The following is a 12170-nucleotide window of genomic DNA, read 5'->3' as shown; positions in this document are numbered from 1 at the left end:
GTCAGAGACACTGGGTATTAGCTCTCCCTCATTAGGACCGGTTGGCAGCCTGGACACATTTATTTAATTAATGTTAATTCATTTGCTGGCTTTACTGAAAACTGTGCTGGTTTATGGGATGTTGGGAACTTGTAACTCCAGAGGTCCCACTTACAGTCTCTGTGTAATGGTCAGCAGGTTGTGACTGTATCAAAAATGTAATAAATGAGACCGATGCAAGTCAAAGGGAATGTAGGTCTAGTACTGAAGGGATGTCAGGGCCTATCTAGGGCTAGCACAGAAGGGACCGTTTGAGTTGACTTAATGACACAGTCACTGTCTCACAGGTTGGTTTAAGCAGGTATGCTGAATGACTTATCTATAATTGAACTGTCCCCTTCCCTCCTGCATCCATCTTTAGACCCGGTTAACATCTCTCCTATATTTCCCTCACATGGAGGCTGCTTTATTTGTTTGTTAGTTTAGAGAGGGCTGACCATTGTGTTGTCAAGCGAGCGAGCGAGGACGTGAGGCATGCTGCAGGCAGCACTGAATGGAAAATCGCATGCAGCAGCCAGCCTAACAGGCCATTTGGGCTCAGTGACAGTCAGGGCCATACCCAGAACATGGGCCTTCGCTTCAGCCTAAGAAAGCACTGCCTCTCTTTTCCACTCTACTAGTGAAGCTACAACAGAGCAGAGCATGGTGGTTCAGTTTACAGTCGGCTGACTATTAATGGCCCAGGATCCTCACAAGCAGCCTTTATCTCAAACACTGATGTTCTAGAACACTTTACATTTTGGATTCGGCCCATTCAAAATGGCTGCTTGTTTGTCAACTAAAGCTCCAAAAGTCTGTTCTAGTTAGGGTTGCAAAATTCTAGTAACTTTCCCAAAACGCCTATGCGTTCAAGAAATCCCAGTTGGAAGAATTCTGGATTCCTCCAAAATCTGGGGATTTTGGGAAAGTTACCCTAATTCTAGTCTGAGTGATGGTCCTGCTGCTGGTGTTTCATTCATCATCCGCGGTGGTGAAGACACGTGGCCATGTCACAGCCTTATGGGCTTATGCCCAATCTTACCGGGGCTTACCGTACTGCCGAGGGCCACAGGCCGATTTGTGTGACCCAAACAATGGCCCCACTTATCCCGTCACCTCTTGCCCCGGTCCCACCTCACCATGTGACTAGACCACTTATGTGAAGAAGCTTAAGGACTCAACGTGTCAAATCTGCCACTCTCCCCGAATCCCATTGTTTTGGTAGATGCTTAGAAATAGAAAGGCTTTGTTGAGAGCTGGAAAAGTCACTGTACCGTTCTACTGTTATTCTGTGGAAAAGCCATGACTCATTGTTGGGGCTTCTGACCACCTGATCTGACCAGGACAAACTGGGCCCGTAGTTATAGACTATAACACCTAGGTCAGGTCACATAGTCAGGAAAAACTCCTAGCCCACCCATGGGAGATCGACTGCCCCCTCTCATTGAAGCCACGAAGTTCAAGGCAGACCGCGGTACTGCAAGCATTGTTAGCAGAAAACAGGATCCCCCATTATAGTGAAGGGGAAAATGTCAATCTTCGTGTAAATAAATAAACATTTCGAAGTATGTCCTTGAACCAATTTTTATTTTTAAATCGCACACAGGAGAAATTGTAAGTATAATTTACTAGCTAATGGCAGCCTGCAGTGCCCCAAAAATCCCAGAAATATATGCATATACACTACATGACCAAAAGTATGTGCAGTGACTTGCTTCCATTCAGCTACAAGAGCATTAGTGAGGTCGGGCACTGATGTTGGGCGATTAATCCTGGCTCGCAGTCGGCATTCCAATTCATCCCAAAGGTGTTCGATGGGGTTTAGGTCAGGGCTCTCTGCAGGCCAGTGAAGTCCACACCGATCTCGACAAACCATTTCTCTATGGACCTCGCTTTGTGCACGGGGGCATTGTCATGCTGAAACAGGAAAAGGCTTTCCCCAAACTGTTGCCACAAAGTTGGAAGCACAGAATCGTCTAGAATGTGATTGTATGCTATAGCATTAAGATTTCCCTTCACTGGAACTAAGGGGCCTAGCCCGAACCATGAAAAACAGCCCCAGATCATTATTCCTCCTCCACCAAACTTTACAGTTGGCACTATGCATTGGGGCAGGTAGTGTTCTCCTGGCATCTGCCAAACCCAGATTCGTCCGTCGGACTGCCAGATGGTGAAACGTGATTCATCACTCCAGAGAACGCGTTCCCACAGCTCCAGAGTCAAATGGCGGCAAGCTTTACACCAGTCCAGCCAATGCTTGGCATTGCACATGGTGATCTTAGGCTTGTGTGAGGCTGCTCGGCCATGGAAACCCATTTCATGAAGCTCCCGATGAACAGTTATTGTGCTAAACATTGCTTCCAGAGGTAGTTTGGAACTCAGTAGTGAGTGTTGCAACTGAGGACAGAAGATTTTTACGCTTTGCGTTTCAGCAATCGGCGGTCCCGTTCTGTGAGCTTGTGTTGCCAACCACTTCGTGGCTGAGCCGTTGTTGCTCCAAGACGTTTCCACTTCACAATAGCAGCACTTACAGTTGACTGGGGCAGCTCTAGCAGGGCAGAAATTTGACGAACTGGTGCCACGTTGAAAGTCACTGAGCTCTTCAGTAAGGCCATTCTACTGCCAAGGTTTGTCTATGGAGATTGCATGGCTGTGTGCTCAAATCCACTAATTTGAAGGGGTGTCCACATACGTGTGTGTGTATGTGTACTGTATGTATATGTGTGTAAAACGATGTGTATACATCACATTAGATATTCAATGAGAGGGGGCAGCACTGAGCTAGCCTGCAACGTCACTTCCTGGAGTAACTCAAACTGCGCATGTTATGTCTCTATAAAACTCCCACATGAGATGCCATCTTAAATGACTGCCCATCTGTTATATTCTTACTGAACTGTAGATATGGATTAAAACATTGAAGGCCATTTGGTTAGCATAACCTATCCCTTGTAGTCTTAACAAGCAGACATGTAAGCATTGACTCTGATAGTAATGGCTTGGCTGGGGCTGATGGTACAGTATGAGCACTGGTCTGGGTGTGATGGAGGATGAATAGGGGAATGTGTGTTTGTGTAGGGATGTGCTGAGAGATGTGTCATATGGGATGAAAATGTCTACTGTACAGCCCAAGGCCTCCAGAGATTGACACAGCCAGACCTATGGAAGAAATGAACAGCACAGCACAGCACAGCTCTGGTGTTTGGTGTGGCTGACTATGATGTCTATGGTACCATCAGGACTGTCACTGGTAAAGGCCTCCCTCTAACTTGCATGGGACACTATGGCGCTTCTTCAGTCCTCCATCAAGCTCCAGAGGAAAATAATAAACACAGTTTACGTCATTTGGCATGATCACAAAGACAGCCCAACAGTCATGCTGATTGATGGAAGCAGTAGGATTATTTTATTTAACTTTGTTTCTTCCTTAAGCTTCTTCTCATCTGGTCCCAACCCAATAGTCAGAGAACAGTTCATTTTGTGTGTGTGTGTGTGTGTACAGGGCAGAGCCAAAGACTCAATGACAACAGATACCCTTTGGCCAGCATTGTTTAAAATTCAACTGTGCCTCTAATCGAAAAACAAATGGTGAGAAAATAGTTTTCCCCTCTCGCCCTTTCTTTCGTTCTTTCTCTCTATTTCTTTCTTTCTCACATTATGACTCATTTTAATATTGTTTTTAAATGGGTCAGCAGATGTTATAAAATGGAGTGACAGGGGGAGGTAGGGAAGAAGAGGGTGAGGGAGGGGGAGAGAGTTTGCCAATACCAATAGTTTGGTTTTCCACATGGGCGGAGAGAGATGGACCTTTAAGAGAAGAGAACGGAGCGTTCAGTTCCAGACGACTTCTCCTGCTCTGCACCCCACAGACTCTCATTTACATCTGAATATCCTGCAAAATACCATTCAACAAGGAGGAACAGTTTACACATGTCTATAAAAAAAAAAACACTTCCCCTTGAAGTGTTACTAATCATAGCATGCTACTTTTGGCCAACACTAAGTTTCAGTGAAGGCTCATCTTGCTGCTAATTAGCAGTTAACAGGATTTATGTTTGTATTCTGTTTGCAGTTTGAAAATATGGACTGTTTAACCATAATCCATACACACTCACTTCCCCATTCTACAATGATAGCAAACTTTGGTTTTTGTGATATTAAGCTGATCTTTGCTACGTCTTCCTTGAACTCCCCCATGTAAGCCCAGGAAATGTCCATGGTATTATGTAAAGGCACTGAATCAAAGAGCGGGACAAACAAGAGTTCCATCCATCCTGTCTGTCTGGGTGACTCAGAGAAAAACACATGATGCCATGAGCAGCCTGCCGCCCGGGAGTTTACGCTTGTCCACAGATTTACGAGCACGCTCCGAACATGATGATACGCTCGCACAAACAATGATTTCATACAAATAACAGACTGACAGACAGACTGAGGGATTGGCTGGACCTGGACAACAGTCAGTCGACTGGCGTGGTTGGACTGGTGTTCCTAATATAATCTGCTGAGTCATTCACAGAGACCCTCTTGTGGGCAAAGCCCTGGTCTGGTCTACTCTGGCTGGGCAGCCCTGGGCTGGAGTCTGGCTGTGCCCTAAGCAGTCTAAGAGGACAACTAGCCTAAGCAGAGGCCCATCTTTGCTTGGCAAAGGCTTTTATGTATTTTAAACAGAATGATATTAAATGGAGCCATGTACAGTAGATGGCATGTGTTGAAGAGAGTAGCGTTCTCTACCTGGCCTTTTTACCTACAGCAGGGCTTCCTCGTCCTCGTCCCAGTGACCTACTGTGGTGCACATCTTTAATCTTGCCCAGCACTGAAAAGCCTGATTCATTTAATCAAGGGCTTGATGGTTAGATTATCAATTGAATCTGTTTATCCCCCAAGAGTTGTACACTTTTCTCTGTGGTTGAACTTACTACAAGACCATGGTGCTTGCCTACGGAGCTGTGAGGGGAACGGCACCTCCTTACCTTCAGGCTCTGATCAGACCCTACACCCAAACGAGGGCACTATGTTCATCCACCTCTGGCCTGCTAGCCCCCCTACCTCTACGGAAGCACAGTTCCCGCTCAGCCCAGTCAAAGCTATTCGCTGCTCTGGCACCACAATGGTGGAACAAGCTCCCCCACGACGCCAGGACAGCAGAGTCACTGACCACCTTCCGGAGACACTTGAAACCCTACCTCTTTAAGGAATACCTGGAATAGTATAAAGTAATCCTTCTTCCCCCACCCCCCATACAAAAAAAAAAAAAAGGTGGTTGTCCCACTGGCTATCATAAGTTGAATGTTCCAATTTTCAAGTCGCTCTGGATAAGAGCGTCTGCTAAATGATGTAAATGTAACTTGTCTATGAAACTGCTGCATAAGGCATGTCTGTAAATAGAATCAGGATGATGTGATGGAAACTGAAATGGAAATGTTTGAAAGAAGGGTGGTGGTAGAACAGGCACATGGATAGATAGGGGAGGAAAGGAGGGGGAGGAGAGGAAGTGAAGAGGATTCAGTCAAGGTGGGGAGCTGTGGAATAGTGAATAATAGGAAAACAGGCCAGTACAAATTTGTTTGGATTTTCTAAGAAAAGTACCTCGGCTAATTCTTCTTGTTTTTGCTTGTTACTGTTGGTCTACATTATGTTTGTCCCTGTCTGTGTTTCAGGTCCGCACAGCCGTGTTTCGCGGTGCCCCCCCAACGAGTACCAGTGTGGGGGGACAGAGCTGTGTATCCACATGAGTAAACTGTGCAACGGGTTCCCGGAGTGTACCGACGGCTGGGACGAGGGGCCACACTGCAGAGGTATTAAACACTCTCTCCCTCACTCCGTTCAAGTAGCCAGTACAGATGGCTTAGTGTATTGTACCATAACCCTCCCCATACATTCTCTACCCAGGCAGGGAATCTTGCTGCACTACAATGGAGGGGAGGTGATCTGGCCATTGATTCTAACATAGCCATGCACTAAGGCTTATCTTCCTACACCCACATTAATGTACACAGCACATGCATGCTGCCCACTTCAAATACAACACTCCATCTTTTAAAATTGGATTATGATTATGACGGATTACTGCAGATTTACATGTAAAGAAACGTGTGGGAGTATAATAACATGAGTTGGTTTATTTTCCACCAAGCATAGTTGAACTCCCGTGGGGGTTTGCAAGTCCAACTACCTACAGTATTGCTCCTATTTCTGGCCCTGGTTTACTATAATTAACCTGAATGTGTTTAATGTATAATACACAGTGGACCGACGCACATTATACTGCAAAGTTATTAAAAACATTTTTGCCAAGGTTTTTTACCCTCATCTAATGTAAGGCTATAGAAAGCTTTTGTGCCCCCCCATCTGTAGCTTTCTCTTTCCCCCTTTCCCCTCACTTTCCATCCCCCTCTTTTTTTTAATTAGTCTCTCTCTCTCCTTATTATCACACTCTTATGTAGTTTTTTCTCATGGGAGAAAAAAGCAATTATCTCATCAATGAAGATGTTGCTATGTAAGCAGGGTTGAGTGTTGTGTGTGTGTGTGTGTGTGTGTGTGTGTTTGTTGAACTATAGTACCAGAAGTCCTCACAAGGATAATAAAACAAGGGAAATAGGGACATTTTAACGGTCCCCATGAGGAAAATAACTATTATAGGCTTAGGGTTACAATTAGGGTTAGAATTTAAGGTTGGGGTTACAGATAGGTATAGTTTTGGGGTTAAGGTTAGGTTAAAGGTTATGGTTAAGTTAAGGGTTAGGGAAAATAGGATTTTGCATGGGAATTAATTATTTGGTCCCTACAAAGATAGCAATAGAAAAGTGTGTGTGTGTTTGTTTTTTACCATCCTTGTGGGTACCAGAAGTCCTCACAAGGATAGTAAAACAACGACAATTCCGACAAGTGGGGACATTTTGCCGGTCCCCACGAGGAAAAATGCTATTTTAGGCTTAGGGGCTAGAGTTAGATATAGTTTTAAGGTTAGGGGTTTGGGGTTAAGGTTAGGTTTAGGGTCAAGTTTTACAGCCCTCTAACCAATTGTACTATTATGTGTGTTTTTCCGCGTTATTTGTAATTTATTTTGTACATAATGTTTATGCCATCGTCTCTTATAACCAAAGAGAGCTTCTGGATATCAGGACAGCGATTACTCACCTCGCGTTGGACGAACACTTTTTTTTCAACGAGGCGTTCGCGAAGGATATTCTACAGACTCCAGACAAGGCCCAGATCCCCGTCATTCGCGTGAGGAAGAGACGGAGATACCGTGGACGTAGGTCGGGGTGCCTTGTAAAGATCCGACGGCGAACGAGTAAACTGCCTCTCCCATCAATCCTATTAGCCAACGTTCAAGCTTTGGATAATAAAATGGACGATTTAAGAATACGGTTATCCTACCAACGGGACATTAAAAACTGTAATATCTTATGTTTCACGGAGTCGTGGCTGAATGACAACAATGACAACATTCAGCTAGCAGGCTATACGCTACATCGGCAGGACAGAACGGCAGACTCGGGTAAGACGAGGGGTGGCGGTCTCTGTATTTTTGTAAACAACAGCTGGTGCACAAAATCAAATACTAAGGAAGTCTCAAGGTTTTGCTCGCCTGAGGTAGAGTATCTTATGATAAGCTGTAGACCACACTATTTACCAAGAGAGTTTTCATCTATACTTTTCATAGCTGTCTATTTACCACCACAAACCAATGCTGGCATTAAGATTGCACTGAATGAGTTGTACAAGGCCATTAATCAACAGGAAAACGCTCATCCAGATGCAGCGCTCCTAGTAGCAGGGGACTTTAATGCAGGGAAACTTAAATCCGTTCTACCTCATTTCTACCAGCATGTTAAATGTGCAACCAGAGGGGAAAAAACTCTAGACCACCTTTACTCCACACACAGAGACGCATACAAAGCTCTCCCTCGCCCTCCATTTGGCAAATCTGACCATAACTCTATCCTCCTGATTCCTGCTTATAAGCAAAAACTGAAGCAGGAAGCACCAGTGACTCGGCTAATAAAAAAGTGGTCAGATGTCGCAGATGCTAAGCTACAGGACTGTTTTGCTAGCACAGACTGGAACATGTTCAGGGATTCTTCAGACAGCATTGAGGAGTACACCACATCAGTCACTGGCTTCATCAATAAGTGCATCGATGATGTCGTCCCCACAGTGACCGTACGTACATACCCCAACCAGAAGCCATGGATTACAGGAAACATCCGCACTGAGCTAAAGGGTAGAGCTGCCGCTTTCAAGGAACGGGACTCTAACCCGGACGCTTATAAGAAATCCCGCTATGACCTCCGACGAACCATCAAACAGGCAAAGAGTCAATACAGGTCTAAGATTGAATCATACTACACTGGCTCTGACGCTCGTCGGATGTGGCAGGGCTTGAAAACTATTACAGACTACAAAGGGAAGCACAGCCGCGAGCTGCCCAGTGACACAAGCCTACCAGACGAGCTAAACCACTTCTATGCTCGCTTCGAGGCAAGCAACACTGAAGCATGCATGAGAGCACCAGCTGTTCCGGACGACTATGTGATCACGCTCTCCGTAGCCGATGTGAGTAAGACTTTTAAGCAGGTCAACATTCACAAGGCCGCAGGGCCAGACGGATTACCAGGACGTGTACTCCAAGCATGTGCTGACCAACTGGCAAGTGTCTTCACTGACATTTTCAACATGTCCCTGACTGAGTCTGTAATACCAACATGTTTCAAGCAGACCACCATAGTCCCCGTGCCCAAGAACTCTAAGATAACCTGCCTAAATGACTACCGACCCGTGGCACTGACGTCTGTAGCCATGAAGTGCTTTGAAAGACTGGTCATGGCTCACATCAACAGCATAATCCCAGAAACCCTAGACCCACTCCAATTTGCATACCGCCCCAACAGATCCACAGATGATGCAATCTCTATCGCACTCCACACTGCCCTTTCCCACCTGGACAAGAGGAACACCTACGTGAGAATGCTATTCATTGACTACAGCTCAGCATTCAACACCATAGTGCCCTCAAAGCTCATCACTAAGCTAAGGATCCTGGGACTAAACACCTCCCTCTGCAACTGGATCCTGGACTTCCTGATGGGCCGCCCCCAGGTGGTAAGGGTAGGTAACAACACATCTGCCACACTGATCCTTAACACGGGGGCCCCTCAGGGGTGCGTGCTCAGTCCCCTCCTGTACTCTCTGTTCACCCATGACTGCATGGCCAGGCACGACTCCAACACCATCATTAAGTTTGCCGACGACACAACAGTGGTAGGCCTGATCACCGACAACGATGAGACAGCCTATAGGGAGGAGGTCAGAGATCTGGCCGTGTGGTGCCAGGACAACAACCTCTCCCTCAACGTGACCAAGACAAAGGAGATGATTGTGGACTACAGGAAAAAAAAGAGGACTGAGCACGCCCCCATTCTCATCGACGGGGCTGTAGTGGAACAAGTTGAGAGCTTCAAGTTCCTTGGTGTCCACATCACCAACGAACTATCATGGTCCAAACACACCAAGACAGTCGTGAAGAGGGCACGACAAAGCCTATTCCCCCTCAGGAGACTAAAAAGATTTGGCATGGGTCCTCAGATCCTCAAAAAATTCTACAGCTGCACCATCGAGAGCATCCTGACTGGTTGCATCACCGCCTGGTATGGCAACTGCTTGGCCTCTGACCGCAAGGCACTACAGAGGGTAGTGCGTACGGCCCAGTACATCACTGGGGCAAAGCTCCCTGCCATCCAGGACCTCTATACCAGGCGGTGTCAGAGGAAGGCCCTCAAAATTGTCAAAGACTCCAGTCACCCTAGTCATAGACTGTTCTCTCTGCTACCGCACGGCAAGCGGTACCGGAGTGCCAAGTCTAGGTCCAAAAGACTTCTCAACAGCTTCTACCCCCAAGCCATAAGACTCCTGAACAGCTAATCATGGCTACCCGGACTATTTGCACTGCCCCCCCACCCCATCCTTTTTACGCTGCTGCTACTCTGTTAAGTATTTATGCATAGTCACTTTAACTCTACCCACATGTACATATTACCTCAACTAGCCGGTGCCCCCGCACATTGACTATGCAACGGTACCCCCCTGTATATATAGCCTCCCTACTGTCACTTTATTCTATTGTATATATAGCCTCCCTACTGTCACTTTATTTTTTACTTCTGCTCTTTTTTTTCTCAACACTTTTTTGTTGTTGTTTTATTCTTACTTTTTTTGTTTAAAATAAATGCACTGTTGGTTAAGGGCTGTAAGTAAGCATTTCACTGTAATGTCTGCACCTGTTGTATTCGGCGCATGTGACCAATAAAATTTGATTTTGATTTGATTTGAAGTTAGGGTTATGGTTAGGTTAAGTTTAGGGTTAGGGGTTAGGGAAAAATAGGATTTTGGATGGGAATCAATTATTTGGTCCCCACAAGGATAGCAATATACAACTGTGTGTGTGTTCTGGCTTTCCCAAAACAAAAACTGGGAGCACACTCAAATCATGATTATCCGGCTTGGATTATGTATTTTCCGGATTAACTGTGCCAATGAAAGTTTTAAACATTTGCATTCCTAACTAAAACCACGTGCTCATTCTGATTCGGTTGGCCAAACGGAGAGAAAGGAAAACGTGATCATGTGAAAAGCCTACGTGTGGATTTTTATTGGACGGGCGAGCTACAGGACAGGGTAGATGGATGGATGGGGGTAGCAGAAGCGCTTAACGTAATCTAATACCCATGGCTGGCATAACCCATGGCTGGCATGGTTGGCCAACGACATAAATTGGAGGTTCAAAGACGGGGGTAAAAAGAGCCCCCTACTACTAGTACCTATTACTATACTAGAATAATATTATGTACTGTACTGTTATACACAACTCATACTCCCTCTATCACACACTATTTCTACACATACACACTCCCCCTCTGTGTGCACCTGTTTTGGGAACGCCCCGTCCCTGGGATCCTAGTTGCCATCCGGAGGGAGGCGGCCTTGGAAACCCCTCTGCTCCTCTAGCACTAACAGGGCCATTACACAGACAGACAGACGGGCCTTTCATTTTGTCTAGCGTACAGTGGCTTGTGAAAGTATTCACCCCCCCCCCCCTTGGCATTATTCCTATTCTGTTGCCTTACAACCTGGAATTAAAAATGGATTTTGGGGAGGTTTGGATCATTTGATTTACACAACATGCCTACCACTTTGAAGATGCAAAATATTTTTTGGGGTGAAACAAATAACAAAAGAAAAAAACTGAAAACTTGTGCGTGCATAACTATTCACCCCCCCCCCCCAAAGTCAATACTTTGTAGAGCCACCTTTTGCAGCAATTACAGCTGCAAGTCTCTTGGGGTATGTCTCTAAGCTTGGCACATCTAGCCACTGGGATTTTTGCCCATTCGTCAAGGCAAAACTGCGCCAGCTCCTTCAAGTTGGATTGGTTCCGCTGGTGTACAGCAATCTTTAAGTCATACCACAGATTCTCAATTGGATTGAGGTCTGGGCTTTGACTAGGCCATTCCAAGACATTTAAATGTTTCCCCTTAAACCACTCAAGTGTTGCTTTAGCAGTATGCTTATGGTCATTGTCCTGCCTGAAGGTGAACCTCTGTCCCAGTCTCAAATCTCTGGAAGACTGAAACAGGTTTCCCTCAAGAATGTCCCTGTATTGAGCGCCAATCATCATTCCTTCAATTCTGACCAGTTTCCCAGTCCTTGCCGAATGGAAAAACATCCACACAGCATGATGCTGCCACCACCATGCTTCACTGTGGGGATGGTGATGAGAGGTGTTGGGTTTGCGCCAGACATAGCGTTTTCCTTGATGGAAGTTTACATGCACTCAATTAGTATTTGGTAGCATTGCCTTTAAATTGTTTAACTTGGGTCAAATGTTTCAGGTAGCCTTCCACAAGCTTCCCACAATAAGTTGGGTGAATTTTGGCCCATTCCTCCTGACAGCGCTGGTGAAACTGAGTCAGGTTTGTACGACTCCTTGCTCACACACGCTTTTTCAGTTTTGCCCACAAATGTTCTATAGGATTGAGGTCAGGGCTTTGTGATGGCCACTCCAATACCTTGACTTTGTTGCCCTTAAGCCATTTTGCCACAACTTTGGAAGTATGCATTGTCCATTTGGAAGACCCATTTGTGACCAA

General features: G+C 45.7%; 1 protein-coding gene across 2 annotated transcripts in view; it reads left to right on the top strand.

Moving 5' to 3' along the window:
- Positions 1-12170, top strand: part of LOC311133845 (low-density lipoprotein receptor-related protein 1-like) — a gene marked incomplete at its 5' end in the record, with an annotated part of 189959 nt that overhangs the window by 53259 nt on the left and 124530 nt on the right. For both annotated transcript variants that reach the window (XM_084167441.1, XM_084167442.1), the window contains one exon: positions 5679-5816. In XM_084167441.1, the coding sequence (XP_084023567.1) occupies positions 5679-5816 (138 nt within the window). The remainder of the gene's footprint in view (positions 1-5678; positions 5817-12170) is intronic.

Source organism: Coregonus lavaretus, assembly GCF_964263955.1.
Source record: "Coregonus lavaretus genome assembly, chromosome: 8".
In the NCBI taxonomy this organism is placed as follows: Eukaryota; Metazoa; Chordata; class Actinopteri; order Salmoniformes; family Salmonidae; genus Coregonus; species Coregonus lavaretus.
This window is presented reverse-complemented; position numbering and strand designations above follow the sequence as displayed.